Source organism: Salvelinus namaycush, chromosome 41 (assembly GCF_016432855.1).
Source record: "Salvelinus namaycush isolate Seneca chromosome 41, SaNama_1.0, whole genome shotgun sequence".
In the NCBI taxonomy this organism is placed as follows: Eukaryota; Metazoa; Chordata; class Actinopteri; order Salmoniformes; family Salmonidae; genus Salvelinus; species Salvelinus namaycush.
In genome coordinates this window covers 7,326,396-7,341,069 of record NC_052347.1, presented here as the reverse complement: position 1 = coordinate 7,341,069, position 14,674 = coordinate 7,326,396, and the positions used below count along the sequence as shown (strand labels likewise).

The 14,674-nt window shown below is 42.4% G+C and overlaps 1 protein-coding gene across 4 annotated transcripts in view; it reads left to right on the top strand.

Annotated features, from left to right (window-relative positions):
- The first annotated feature begins 3,011 nt into the window (after positions 1-3,011).
- Positions 3,012-14,674, top strand: part of LOC120034169 (G patch domain-containing protein 8-like) — a 36,616-nt gene continuing 24,953 nt past the window's right edge. For 2 of the 4 annotated variants that reach the window (XM_038980625.1, XM_038980624.1), the window contains exon 1: positions 14,502-14,579. Coding sequence is in view for 1 of the 4 variants with exons in the window: in XM_038980623.1 (XP_038836551.1) it covers positions 3,052-3,096; positions 14,502-14,579 (123 nt within the window). In the remaining 3 variants the exon portion in view is untranslated. Of the gene's footprint in view, positions 3,097-14,501; positions 14,580-14,674 lie in introns of those variants that run through there. The other 2 variants (XM_038980623.1, XM_038980628.1) reach the window with 2 other exon arrangements.

Here is a 14,674-nt window from a genome sequence, read left to right as displayed (position 1 = left end):
TTAGACCTTTGGTCTGAGGAGTCCAAATTTGAGATTTTTGGTTCCAAGCACCGTGTCTTTGTGAGACGCAGAGTAGGTGAAAGGATGATCTCTGCATCTGTGGTTCCCACCGTGAAGCATGTAGGAGGAGGTGTGATGGTGTGGCAAAGGGTGGCTACTTTGAAGAATCTCAAATATTAAATATATTTTGATTTAACACTTTTTTGGTTACTACATGATAACATATGTGTTATTACATAGTTTTGATGTCTTCACTATTATTCTACAATGTAGAAAATGGTAAAAATAAAGAAAAACCCTTGAATGAGTAGGTGTGTCCAAACGTTTGACTTGTGCTGTATATATTTATAAATTTTTTGGTGTATGGAATTTTCATTGTTTGACATAAAATGCTGTAAAAAAAACCACCAGGAAATTAACTCTAAGGGCTTTTCATTTATGAAATCTGTTCCAAAGTATTACCACACAAAATAGAGAGACACGACGTGATCATATACAAATGAAACCAATGTTTGAAAGGATTCTGTTTTAGTCAAACATATTTTTGGGGGGCTTCTTGCGTTCAATTTGCCATCTACAAATTATTTGTAGTTATGTTACTGACCCCCGACCATCCGCTCAAGAAGAAATCATCCCGAGGCTGAATGTAGTAGATGATCCCTGTCATATGCCTTGCCACCATGATATATAGGCCTAACTCTTTGATCACACCTACAGGTTCATTACGCAAAATGGTACGCAGCATCTGGATATGTGTCCAATAAAAGTTCAACATTCACCTGCTACAATTTCTGTCAAGCCCAGTACCATACAGTTTGATGCATACATTCGATAAATCCAACGACACAGAACGTACTGCAACGGCTTCTGCAAGGCAACGCAGGAAGGCAAACGCAGCGTTCTATTGGAAATGAATGTACTTCTGGTGTACCAAAATGCAATGATGTTAACGCATCGATCACACCGACAGCATCATTGCATTTTGGTACACCAGAAGTACATTCATTTCCAATGGAATGCTTAATTTGCCTTGCAGCATTGTGTTGGAGAGGCAGTTGCAGTGTGTTCTGTGTGGTGCATATGTTGGATTTATCAAGCGTATGCGTCAAACTGTATGTGTATAACGCTTTGAACACACACCGTTGCGCAAAATAGTACGCAGCCTCATCTGGATATATATGCAACAAAAGTTCAACATTCACCTTCTGCTACCATTTCTGTCAAGCCGTCTACGCATACAGTTTGACACATAGATTCCAACTTATGCACCACACCAAACGCACTACAACTGCATATGCAACGCAATGCTGCAAGGCAAACGCAGCATTTCATTGGAAATTAATGTAATTCTGGTGTACCAAAATGCAATGATGCTGTCAGTGTGATTGAAGTGTAACTTAACAGGAATGGTAGCAGAAGGTGAATGTTGAACTTTTATTGCACACATATCCAGTTGATGCTGCGTACCATTTAGCACAATGACACTGTAGGTGTGATCAAGGGGTAAAATGGCACAGTGGCAGAATAAATTCAACACAGTGTTTCATCACAAAACCAGAGTGCAACATCTGTCAGGTGAAGTCCACAAAGCATATTGCATGTAACAAACAGTTACATTACCTACAACATGGTCAAGCAAGTTAATGTTTCTGACATTTTCTGACTACTAAACAACTATGGATTTAGAGCCATGGAGAGTTAGGCTACCACAATTAAGTCGCAAAGAAAACAGGAGCTGCCTCCACTATTCCAGCACCATTTCAACTTCAACATTTCAACATAATAAAATCCTCTATGCGCAAAATGGCTGTGACAACTAAAAGATACCAAAAACAATACACTCCAATCAATGTAAGCTAAATATGATGTGGCTGTCCATGGTACAGCAGATAAGAGTTGAGATTAGTAATTGTCATGCTGGGTTTAAAGTAAAAACATATTTTCTCAGCTTTTTTCTCAGTCTATGTTGAGGAGGTCAGAGACCTGGCAGAGTGGTGCCAGGACAACAACCTCTCCCTCAACATGGGCAAGACAAAGGAGTTTATCGTGGACTACAGGAAATGGAGGGCAGAACACGCCTCATTCACATCAATGGGGTTGTAGTGGAACTGGCAGAGAGATTCAAGTTCCTCAGTGTCCACATCACTAAGGACCTATCATGGTCCAAACACACCAACACAGTCGTGAAGAGGGCACGACAATGCCTCTTCTCCCTCAGGAGGCTGAAAAGATTTGACATGGGCCCTCAGATCCTCAAAAAGTTCTACAGCTGCACCACTGAGAGCATCTTGACTGTCTGCATCACCTCTCACTCACACATAACATGTACACACAACTATATGTACATATCTACCTCAATTTCCTATAAATACGCAATGATACAGAAGCTTGTATATATACATAGGGTACCAGTACCAAGTCGATGTGCACCCCTGCACATCATTGCGTATTTATTCACTGTGTCACAATTTATTATTATTTTTTAGCTTTTTTTGTTGTTGTAAGCATTTCACTGTTAGGTTACAACTGTTGTTTTTGAAGCGTGTGACAATTAAATGCTGTTTGATATGTGGCCTTGGCGCTATTCAATGTATTGGCCACGAGATGGCATGGGAACCTAGCTTAATTATTATCCAGGTAGAGCTTGTGGAAATGTGTAGTCTCCCATTGAGCTGTAATAACAAAGTAATAATGTAATGTATAGCTTACTGCTCTCTTTCGACAGCAGAAAGTAAAATAATAGATTAGAAATACTAACAAAGTGTACATGAGTGGGCATATGTGTGGGATATAAATGTAGACTAAACTAAATTACCTAGATTGTCATATGAGGATGGCCGTTTCTGGTTTATGGGAACCAGCTAATATGTTTGGGCACGCTTAATAACAATAAATTACACTGTTTTACAAATTTGCAACGTTGTTTCAAAGTATACGTCAATCAAAGCATTTGCGAGTTACAATTGGACAGTTGCTTTGTTGGTAACTCAGTAGGCGTTTGCATGTCCAGCATTCAGAGAGACGAAAGAAGCTGCTGCGTACAGAAAGAAAATGGCTGACAGATTTTCTAGGTTCAACGAAGAACGTGATTTCCAGGTAATGTTAATCAAATATTTAGCAACTAAACACAATATAGTATAAATAATATCACGATAATAATTGTGCATCTTAATAACACATTTTTAATACGAATCGGGAATCTGTAGTTAGGTTCATAGCTTCGCACTATTCGAGAAGTCTGCAGGTATGTTAGCTAGGCTAGTTAGCAGCAACTTGATAGTCCAGTGTTCGACGAGTTGCATTGCTCTCGAGCTCGTCTTGGCTAGCGAGCAATGGATTTTACACACAACTACCAATGCTAAGCACGTGCTTAGTGGATACAAATAATGTGTAATTTTGACAAAGTGAACCGAGTGACCTTGGGGAAATGAGCTAACTACATCGAGCTAGCTAGCTAACGTTAGTTGGCTGGCTAGCTGTCACATTGTTGGTCTGACAATGACAACAATGTACATGTAACATTTTAGTCAATTAGCAGACGGTCTTATTCATAGCGATTTACAGTTCGTGCATTCATCTTAAGGTAGTTTGCTAGGTGGGACAAACACATCACAGTAACATTTTCCTCAAGGTAGCTATCAGCAAAGTCCGAGCTAGTAAGGGGGAAACATGGGTTCTACTGTACTGTAGCCACCATCCATGGAACTACATACCATACCTGGCTGTGCAATATTCGTGCGAGTTGAGAATAATATGTGTAATATTAGCGCTAACTACATGTATCGTTTGCAGCTAGTTAGCTACTGTAGCTAGCTACGCCGCTTGTTGGTGAATCCTGAACCCACAATGTATTCGCTTTTGTTATTTACTGGTAGGGTACACATAAGGTTAGCGGATTCCCTTCTCAGATGATCGACAATGCTGGGTGTGTTTTACTTCTGTTCTGTTGATGTCGGATTTACCAGTTATGCCAACTAGTTCACGCATTTCTTGGCATGTTACATCCAATGGGCTACAATTTTAGCTGTATTGCTGGCAGCACCACAACACCAACTATTAACCTCAACAAATGCAATTAATGTATTCAGATTAGTTGGCTTATTGCTTAGCTTGTCTGAAACCCAAGACAGGATGGGGTTGAGTTGGTCTCCTGTTCAGTTTCTGCCTGCGATTGACGTCACCCTTATAATCTGTTGGTCTTCCATTGTGTAATTTCGGCCTCTGTTGCAAGTGAATACATACAGTATTTTGAATTTTAAAAAATGTCAGTGATTATGTTGTGATCTTCAGCAATGTTCCCTAAAATGTTTTTAGTCTCTAAGCAAATATCAGGTCTGCTGAGCGCAAACGTGAACTTTGTGAAAATTCTGTGCAACTTCCCGTACGTGTTTACTGTGAGCACTGAGGCTGTACCTGCTTTAAGTAAAAAAATTAACAGTGGTAATGTAGGCTACTATGGCTATTTGATCATAATGTAGTCCTACCAGAGTGGCCTATCATAAAAAACAATGGAGAAAATGCATCTCATAACATTTTAACATGGAAATAGCTGTTCTATCATTCAGCCTACAGTAGCAGCCAATGTCTGGTGTTCAATGTAGGCCTTCATTCCATGAGACTTTTGAAAATAAATATACAAGGCTTGACATTAACCTGTTTATCCACTTGTGCTTCAGACAAGGAGGTGACTAAAAATGTTGTTTGATCCAAGAAACCACTTTACAATAATGCATTATTATTCCCATACCATTATTACAGATCATCAGACAAGTTATGCTACCCTCTGCCTATTGGCTACTTAGCTTATTCAAGCCTGTTTCAAAATACAATACAAAAAAATAAAGCTCTTTTCCTGACTCGGGTTTCAAAGATGTCTAGAAATGTACATGTTTTATTCTCTTGTAGGAAGCAGTCACTCTCCTATTGCTGACTACAAATGACTGGGCTAATAACTCACTAACTAGCAAAGGATGTGAACAAAATGTGCACACGTGGCTACATGCAGCTCTAGCTTTGATCTCAAAACAAGCGCATCTACTCTCGACCCCTCATGCTGCAAACACAGTCCAGTTCAAAGTAAATGGCACAGATCCATATCTCAATGGTCTAATTGCATATAGGCCTACTGCAGCTCTGATTGTTTATGTCGCACCGGTCTGTGTAGAGTACGGACGGAGTAGTGTGTGTCAATGCAATAGAATCCTACTCCGATCCGTTCTGCCTACAACAAAATCTCTTGCATAGTTTGTTTTGTTTCGGTATGTTGCATTGAAAGTGGCTATTGCATTGATTCGATCACATTTGCCACAGTAAAGGGAAATGTTGAGTGTTAACAGGGAAAACTCTAGAACAGTGGTCACCAACCACTTTGAGTCAAAATGCAACCTGAGATCTAACATGACTTAAACGTAAACCCATGCAAAATTAACCGATTAAAAACAGTACTGTAGCGATGAGGTTTGTGCTGTAAGCTATAGGCCCAATACATTATCACCACATATTGGCTTTGCTTGAATTTCCTTGCCAGTGCATTGTTCTTATTCAGGCCATTTAAAAATAATATATATGGGGCACTGCATCGCAGTGCTAGCTGCACCACCAGAGTCTCTGGGTTCGCGACCAGGCTCTGTCGCAGCCGGCCGCGACCGGGAGGTCCGTGGGGCGACGCACAATTGGCCTAGCGTCGTCCGGGTTAGGGAGGGTTTGGCCGGTAGGGATATCCTTGTCTCATCGCGCTCCAGCGACTCCTGTGGCGGGCCGGGCGCAGTGCGCGCTAACCAAGGGGGCCAGGTACACGGTGTTTCCTCCGACACATTGGTGCGGCTGTGTTGGAGGCGCGCTGTGTTGAGAAGCAGTGCGGCTTGGTTGGGTTGTGCTTCGGAGGACGCATGGCTTTCGACCTTCGTCTCTCCCAAGCCCGTACGGGAGTTGTAGCGATGAGACAAGATAGTAATTACTAGCGATTGGATACCACGAAAATTGGGGAGAAAAGGGGATAAAAAAAATTACAAAATTAAATAAAATTAAATAAATAATAATATATATATATATATTTTGAGGTAGGCTAAATGATCACATCGGTCGGTAATAGATTACTTGTGAAACACAGCTGAGTGAGCATACATTTAAGTCATTTGCTTTTTATTTTACTGGGCTGATGGTGCCTGCTATCTGGTCAGCCTCAGTGGAGGGAGAGAGCAGCAAACTGAGGGTCTGCCTCTCAACATCCCTCTACTTTCCCTTTCCTCCTCTGACCAAAAAGTGACACTGTCTACCTGCTGACAGCAAAACTCGAGTCAAACCACATTATTTATGCCTCATGCACAAATTGATGTTACTCCTATGAACAGAGAAAGTGAAATATTCCTTGATGTTAAAAACGACCCAAACTGCTAATAATAACAACGCAAGCCCATAGAAACATTTTCCTACTCATTCATTACTGCTGTAGTACTTGTTGTAGCGCTGAGTGGACATAGGAAAAACTTCATTTCATGGCTTAAAAGTGTTAAATACAACATGTTGATAGTGCGGAGTAAGACCTTTAACATGAACTCACTCATGACAACAGCAGCTCCTTGCTGTATTCATTGAGAGTTTCTCTCTAGTCATGGTTTTTAACATTTTGAAATCTTATAGTATCAACTTTACTATCGCTTTCTTTTATGCCTGCTACATCACTGCAGACATGGTCATCTGATTGGCCAGCGTTAGGCCTATAGTGCACTTGATTTGCTCTCTGGGCCCGCCGGGAAGGCAGAGTTTGTACTTTGACACATAAAATGGTTCAAAAATAGCAACAGTTCACCTACCCGGCGCGTATGGCAGCTGAATTGTGTGCACATACCGCAAACAGCCCGAGACAACAAAATCAAAATTAATAGCAACACGAGGCTTTATCATTGGGTTTTTTGCAGAAATGTTTGGCGATTGACTAGGAATTCCTTGGAGATCGCGATCAACCGTTTGGTGACCACTGCTCTAGAAAGTTAAGTTCAATCTTGTGCTTCTCTCTGTGGGCAGATATTTCTGCATGCAGTCCTGGGGGAGCTGCATGCTCTGGCTATTGCAAGCACCCGCAGCTTAGAGGGAACATTGGTCTTCAGTCATGGTTGTCAAAGTAGCTCAGAGATTGGGACAAGCTGTGCTGAATTGTGTGCCACTGTCAAAAATGTGCATGTCCTGTGCCAGTTTGTTATATTTTGGCATCCTAACACTGCAATGATCATGTTACAATGCGTCAAGTTGGGATAACCTACATATTTTTCAAACTAATTCCCTTGGGTCTGGCAAAAGATCTGCTTGCCTTCATGGCTGTGTTGTTTTACTGTAGCCTACTTTAGTTGGTGTTGGCACCGGTCTGTGCTTATGCTTGTATTTGTGGGCAGCTGGAGCTGTCTACCCACAAGCAGCTTTCGCTGTCAGCTACTCACACTTGTCCTTGACCATAGGAAACACTCAAACTCTTGTGAAATGTGTGCAATGTCTAGTGACATGCTGGGATTATGTATACAGTAATGGAAAGGACAGTCATTATTTTCATATGGTGCCCATAGATAGTGCAGAGGCCAAAGTGTTGCTCTGTCACCACCCTATAGTAAAGTCCACTACTAGGCTATATAAAGCAGGGCCATGGATGTATACTACCAGTTTATTGTACACTGCATAGTGTTTTCTGTTCATTGAGTTCTCATTGTCAGAGAGAGATTGTTTCCAAAGAGTCATGCCACAGTCTGTAATGCTCGCTAGTTGCTAGGTCCCAAGGGAATATAACTCTGCAAATATAAAGTGTTCGTGATACAGAAAATGATTAAATGATGTGCTTTGATATCGACTACGTTTACTTTCTTTATTGGCTGTGTCTGATGAATTATGTCTTGCCCTTCAGTCCTCCAATGACTGTCTGTGGCATACTTCCATCTCAAATACCTGCGGCCTATTTGGTGAATGAATGAATTTAGCTCAAGATGTTTCTTAAATATTCATGCCAACACTTCTCTTTTGCAGGGTGTGAGAGAAGGTAGAGATTGGGGGGTTGTCGCTGCAGGTTACACTGTGCAATTGAATGTTGAACGTTTCCCATTAACTCGCCTAAATATCCCTGCTCTGCTCTCACATGCCCTTGCAAGCGAATCTAACCGTCTGCAAAAACACATCAGTCATGCCCCTGTCTCATGCTTGTTATGAAAAGCTGTTTGTGTTTCATACTGTTTTTCTTCTTCCGTTCCTGAACCCAGCAGAATTCTGCTCTCCTACTGAGGCTTAGAAGACGTTGTTGTGTTATCCCTGTTTGTTTCTTTTTTTGTTTGTGTGTTTTTCTTTTCCCTGTCACTCACCTCAATTATGGCGACGGGCCAGGCAGCATAGAGGACAGGACAAGACAGGGAAATGGACAGAGAATGACTGGGAGGAGGTGTTTGAGAACTCTTTAGACCAGGGCCCTCCAATATTTTGTAGCATGAGAGCTACTTTTAACAAAATGAAATGTCACGAGCTACTAATTTTGTCTAACTTTCAAATAGGCATCTTCTTCTCTTCTCCCCCCCTTCTAGAATTATTGCTACATCTTTTGTGTGTTTTGATATTTATAAGTCTGTGATCAATTTAGTTTTTTGTATAAACCATGTCTAACTTGACATGTCCTTGAGTGTTTTTAGCAGCTCATAAGTGAGAGATTTTGACAGATGACACTAGGGGCTTATTTTTGTAAGTGATGGCAGCACCTATTTTTGGATGGAAAGTTTTTCTGTTTTTTTATTTGCTTTTGGGTGCTCTTTAACGCTGTCCTAATCCAAGACCTGATTGAATGATCCAAGATAAAATACCAGATCAAGAATGTAGAACAGGGGAACAAGGAAATTACACGAGATTCTGTTTCCAAACTGTTAGTTACCTAGTGGTCAGCATGGTCGTCAGCTTCTCTGGACCAGAAACAGCACTTCAACATTATTATCTTTGTTTTAGTGTGGACAACCACTGGCCACTCTCATGGTGTTCACAGATCTGTGTCTGTGGCTGGGCATCCTGTGCAGCTGCCGTGGAGGGGGCGGGGGGGTGGGTTAGGACTAGGAGAGGCAGTACCAGCACACACGGTCTGTTGTGTGGCCTCAGGGCCCAGTGAAGACTGCTCCAGACCAGATGTTCCCAGCATGCAGTCTGCCAGCCAGAGGCCCAATGAGGCCTCTTCACACCACGCTACCTCCTGTGAGGAGCGGAAGACAGAGGCGTGAGGTCAGCCCAGCCTCACACACCCAGAGCCCTGCCAAGCCAGTCTGCTGCCGTGATACTGCTCAGTCTCAAACTGTCGCAGTCAGTGTTCACACTTTGCTGCCTTCATTCCCTCTGGAGCATTCTGCATTTATTGTCTCTCCAAACACTCTGCGTTTCCAAGAATTTGTGAACTATCTGCTGTCCTGGGTTCCATCATAGTGGGTTTCTCCTAGCTGTGCCCAGACACCGAGTCTGTTATTTTCTCCCATTAGAACAACACTACCTCAACACTATCTCCCTTGATGCAGTTGTTGGCTTGATTTCCCATAGATAATGAGGGGTTTGATTTGTTCTTTTATGAATGTAGACCACAGAACAAGCGGTCTATCGTACCTCCAATACTCCCCTACCTGATCAGCTCTGTGGTGGTTGGATGGTATGGGATACTGGGATTATGGGCTTGAATGGTTCTGGTGAATACAGACCCCGGGGGGGGGGGGGAAGTGTGGCTCTTATCATCTGCCTTCTCTCCAGCCGGAGCTCATTCCTCACATGCTGCTGAGGCCAGCTTTTTCCCCTTTCACTGTTTTTTAATAGGGATGCACGACATATCCGTGAACATATCGAAATCAGCCAATATTAGCTCAAATTGCCAACATCGGTATCGGCCGATGTCCAAAACCGATGTCAAAGCTGACGTGCATACCCATATAACGAAGGTACATGACGTAATGACGGCGCGTAAAATGTTGCGCTATACGTGCAACACAGCATTCCTTAACTAGCCCACAATGTCTGCTGTGTGGATCGAGCAGTCAACAAGTCCAGTAGTCATTTGAAAGAGTAACAACATTTTCACTGAGACAACTCAAAGGCGAAAACCATTAAAGCCAAGATAATGGAATTCATTGCCCTTGACAATCAACCGTTCTCTGTCGTGGGTGATGTTGGCTTTCGCCGACTGGTCGAGCACCGGTTAACACTACCAAGTGCACTATTTTTCCGATGTTGCCCTACCGGAGTTACACAGTAATAGTGTCACTGCTATTAGCTTCAAGACATGCATACTATGGAACACCGTTTGGGTCTTTGCGTGTCAAAAAAGATACAGTAGCACTGTCAAAGCTGTACAAAAAAGCAAACAAGCAAACACCGGCCACGAACGATGTGTTTACAATACCACATTGGTAATAAAGCAACATTTGTTCGACCGCAACTTCTGGGGTAGCTAGCTTTAGCTTGGTACCTAGCTAGCACCAATACAACCAGCATGCAAACAATGAGCAGTAGAAACTGCAGTCCTTTAAATTATTCTTAGCAATGATTTAGTAATCCTTGTGAGTAAGTATTAGCTAAGTTGCCACTTGTTGTTCGCCTATTGAAATTGTACTTCAGTTCATGAAAATAAATAGCTAGCCAGCTACTTAACCCTGTTCCCCAAAGCTAACGTTATAAGCAGCAAGCTAACTTATGCGTTGTGATGCTAGCCACAATAAGGATTAGGCACAATAGTGGAATTAGCGGTTTGCCTTCAAATTAAACGTATGTAATTGACAGTGATGCAAATGAATACAAAGAGTAGAATTATGCAGTACTTTTATTTTGAAGGCTAACCGCAAAGTCCACTATTGCGGCTTATCCTTATTGTGGCTAGCTTCACATAGATGGGTCCGACCACCATTAATCAAATAAGAACTGTCTTATAAAAGGGTTATTTCAGATGACACCTATCCTATATAGTTAGCTAGCTATAGCAACTGAAACAGATGATGTCGTTTCTGCTATGTTTTTGGGGAAGAAAATTGTTTGCATCCATGAGCTAGCTAGCTTCTTTTTTTTATGACCAGCACTGTAGGTGCGCTAGACAACTTTACCAGCATCATAGCATACGTATCGATGAATCGTTGTGACATATGAAATGCGAGTGATAGTGTAATCAATGTGTAATAACTACGTTAAAAAAAATGTATGAACGCGTTAAATTATTATGTGACATGCAGGCATATTCAGGTCGTGATTGGTCAACAAGCTTATTTGACACGTTAAATAGTATGTTTTGACATGCGATGACCCAAACGGCGTTCCATAGAAATCCTGTTTGAGAATGAAACGACTGTACAAATGAACAACGAGACAGCACAGCAAGTAAGTGAAAGAAAGGTTTTGATTATGTTTTACTGGTAATGGGGACAAACGTAAATGCCAACAAAATGTGTGTGTGTGTGTATAACCTTTATTTAACTAGGCAAGTCAGTTAAGAACAAGTTCTTATTTACAATGACGGCCCACCCCGGCCAAACCCGGACAACGCTGGGCCAATTGTGCGCCGCCCTATGGGACTCCCAATCACGGCCGGATGTGATACAGCCTGGATTCGAACCAGGGACTGTAGTGACACCTCTTGCACTGAGATGCAGTGCCTTAGACCGCTGCGTCCGTGTGTGTGTTAACTATTTAACTGTACTAGAATGCTTAAAAGGCTGCAAAAATGTTAAATATTGGTTATCGGTATCAGGTTTTTTGGCAAGGAAAATATCAGGTATCGGCCAAAAATGTCATCGGTGCCTCACTACTTTTTAACTCTTGTTAGATGATGATTTTAGAAAGTAACGTTGTGTGTGCATGAGCTTGTATGTTACGCTACTTAGTAGGGCTGGGAATTGCCAGGGACCTCCCGATACGATATTTAGCCTAGGTGCAGTTACAATATGTATTGTTATTTTCATGATTCTATATGTATTGTGATTCGATACTATGTTTAAAATATATATATATTTTGTTACTGGAGTTTTGGTACAGTTTTGTTATCTACTTGTATTGTCAAAAATTATTTCAAAATATGTAACTATGGAGTTACAACTATCACCAGTCCAGGATACCAAGGCGCTCAGTATTCTCCAGGTGTTTCTCTCCTGGTATACACGAGAGCCCGCTGCCAAGCAACACTGCACATGGAACACCCAGAGATCCACTAACTTCAGCCTGTGTACACAGACATAGCCACTGTCTCATCCCACCCATCTCATAGAAAGCCCATTGATTTAGACTAAATTGTCATTGGGGCTCAGGCATGTTGCATGTTATAACACTATGCAGCGCATACTGCTCAGTATTCAGAGCAGCCACCCAGTCTCTCTTCTTTCATGTCTCTTCCATCAGACTCGGTCTGAGTAGCAGACCTCCCCTAATGTGGGGTCATTCGAGGTAAGCATCCATTTCAGTGTAGGCAGCGGTAGCGGAAACCCTCAGTTACAAGTTTAGATTGATTTTTATTTGTTTTAATGCCAAAATATTTATTTTGCTTTTGTGAGTGGTGAAATTAGACCGGAGACGGAGGAGAGATGAGAGGACCAGCAGGCAGCAGTGGGAAGATTGTGGCAGGAGCTGCAGCTGGTTACACATTAGGCATTCTGATCACTTCAGAAAATCAAGAGTTGTGTGTCCCAAATGTAACCCTATTACCTAAAGAGTGCCCAACTTTTAATAATGGAAATGGAGGGGAGAGGAGGCAGCCATTGATTTGCTGGTAAATAACCCCCTCCCTTCGCTCTGTTATAAGGAACTGCCTCTCCCTAATGGAATTATCCAAAACAAACATGCTGATGCAACTTGCCCTCCAACTGAAATAATGACCCGTTAATGTGGGCTCGGACAGCAGTTTGAGGGTTATTTGTACCTGTTTTTAAATCGGTCAGGCTAGTGTCATCCTTGGATCTCATGTAAAGCTTTACAGTGGTATTAATCATGTTGTCTGGGTAGAAATAAGGGAACAGGTGATCCGTTTTGAATTTAATCCTTGTTTTGTCTTGAAGGTTTGAGCTACAATACCGTGATCTATTGTAGTTAGGCTAGTATCTGTGTTCGTCAGTGGATCCCCCAGTTGTAAAGATGAAGCGGTAGTAGACTCAGTAGGTGAGTAGACAGTCACTGCTGCTGGCTGCCGCCTCTACAGACTTCAGAGCGCGTCAGAGTCTCATCAGAAGACGTCCCGCAGGTTCTAACCCACTTAGGCTTGATGTTCTGTAATAAAAAGGTATTAGAGATGGATCCTCTGAGGTTGTGTGTGAAACTCAATAAGCCTCACGGGGCTCTACAGTGAAGCGATTTGACTCAAATATTTGTCATCGTGTTCCTAAATTTCTCTGTGTGCGCCAACATTTTTCAACTTAGGCGCACACACGTGCTCCTCGTAACAAAAGGTCAGCGTATAGCCCTACCTCGGTCGTCTAAACCCGTTTGATGAAGTCAGTACCGCAGCTCAACCCAAGCCTCAAATATACTCAGAGCAAAGGGATATGGGGCCCAGGATCTCTGTATTATTGAACACGTTGAAAGAACATTGCCTTGTGTCTTCCAGTCATTCAGTCTCAGCAGGTTGAAGGTCAAAGAGGAATCGCATCTGCTTTCCAAGGTGACCTTCACGTACCATTCTGCTGCCTCTGCTTTGAGGGGTAATGTGTCTTGTCTGGGAACGGAGGCTGTATACAACACCCACCTTCTGGAAGGAGTGACACGCTCATTACTCATCTTGTGATGTCATCCTCAGGTCAAGGACCATGTATCATACAAATAGGATGCCTCATTTTTGCATCCTGCTGCCCTGAAAAATACAAATAACTCAATTAATTCTAGCCCCTTCAATTTGTTCCCCCTCATTGCAGACAGGGAAGTGAAATGGGTTAGATCTCTGCACTGACCTCATGGCATTGAAATGTTGTAATATAGCTACACACACACACTCTCTCTTGCCTATTATTTTGTACCACCGTAACCGGTTTAACAACTCAGGGTGAAAATTAGGTTTCCATCTGTCTTGTAAGATATGGTTCTCTTCAACTGTCAAGCTTAGGCAGTAGAGAACCTTATCTCAACAGTGCGTGCATTAAGCTATGTCTTTGGCAGGAATCGATATGTGTTTTATCATGTCCATTTCATCCCCCTTTGACTGTGTGTGTGTGATAATTGTGAAATGTGTTTTAGCCTCTTGGGAGCTGAAATGGTTTCACTTCCATCAAGGGAACACAGAAACAGTAGGAGTTTCTCTTTTGTAGACTGTTCCATTTTCCTTCGGTTGTTTTCATTACTGAGCGCTCTCTCTCTCTCGCTGTCTCTCTCTCGCTGTCTCTCTCTCGCTGTCTCTCTCTCGCTGTCTCTCTCTTACGCTGTCTCTCTCTCGCGCCGTCTGTCCTCGTGTTCTCTCTCTTGCTGTCTCTCTCTCTTTTGCTGTCTCTGTCTCTGTGTGTGTTAGCTGTCTGGTGTCTAACCCTGAGTCCCCATGTCTTCTCTCTTAGGGGGGAAATCACTTTGACCAGTATGAAGAGGGCCAGTTGGAGCTGGAACAGGCGTCCCTGGACAAGCCCATAGAATCGGTAAGGCCTCATCCTTCACCCCTGCACCTTTTTGGACAAGCCCAACTTGAAACTGTGTGTGTGTGAGATAATTAATGATTGGTCCAGAGAAAGAG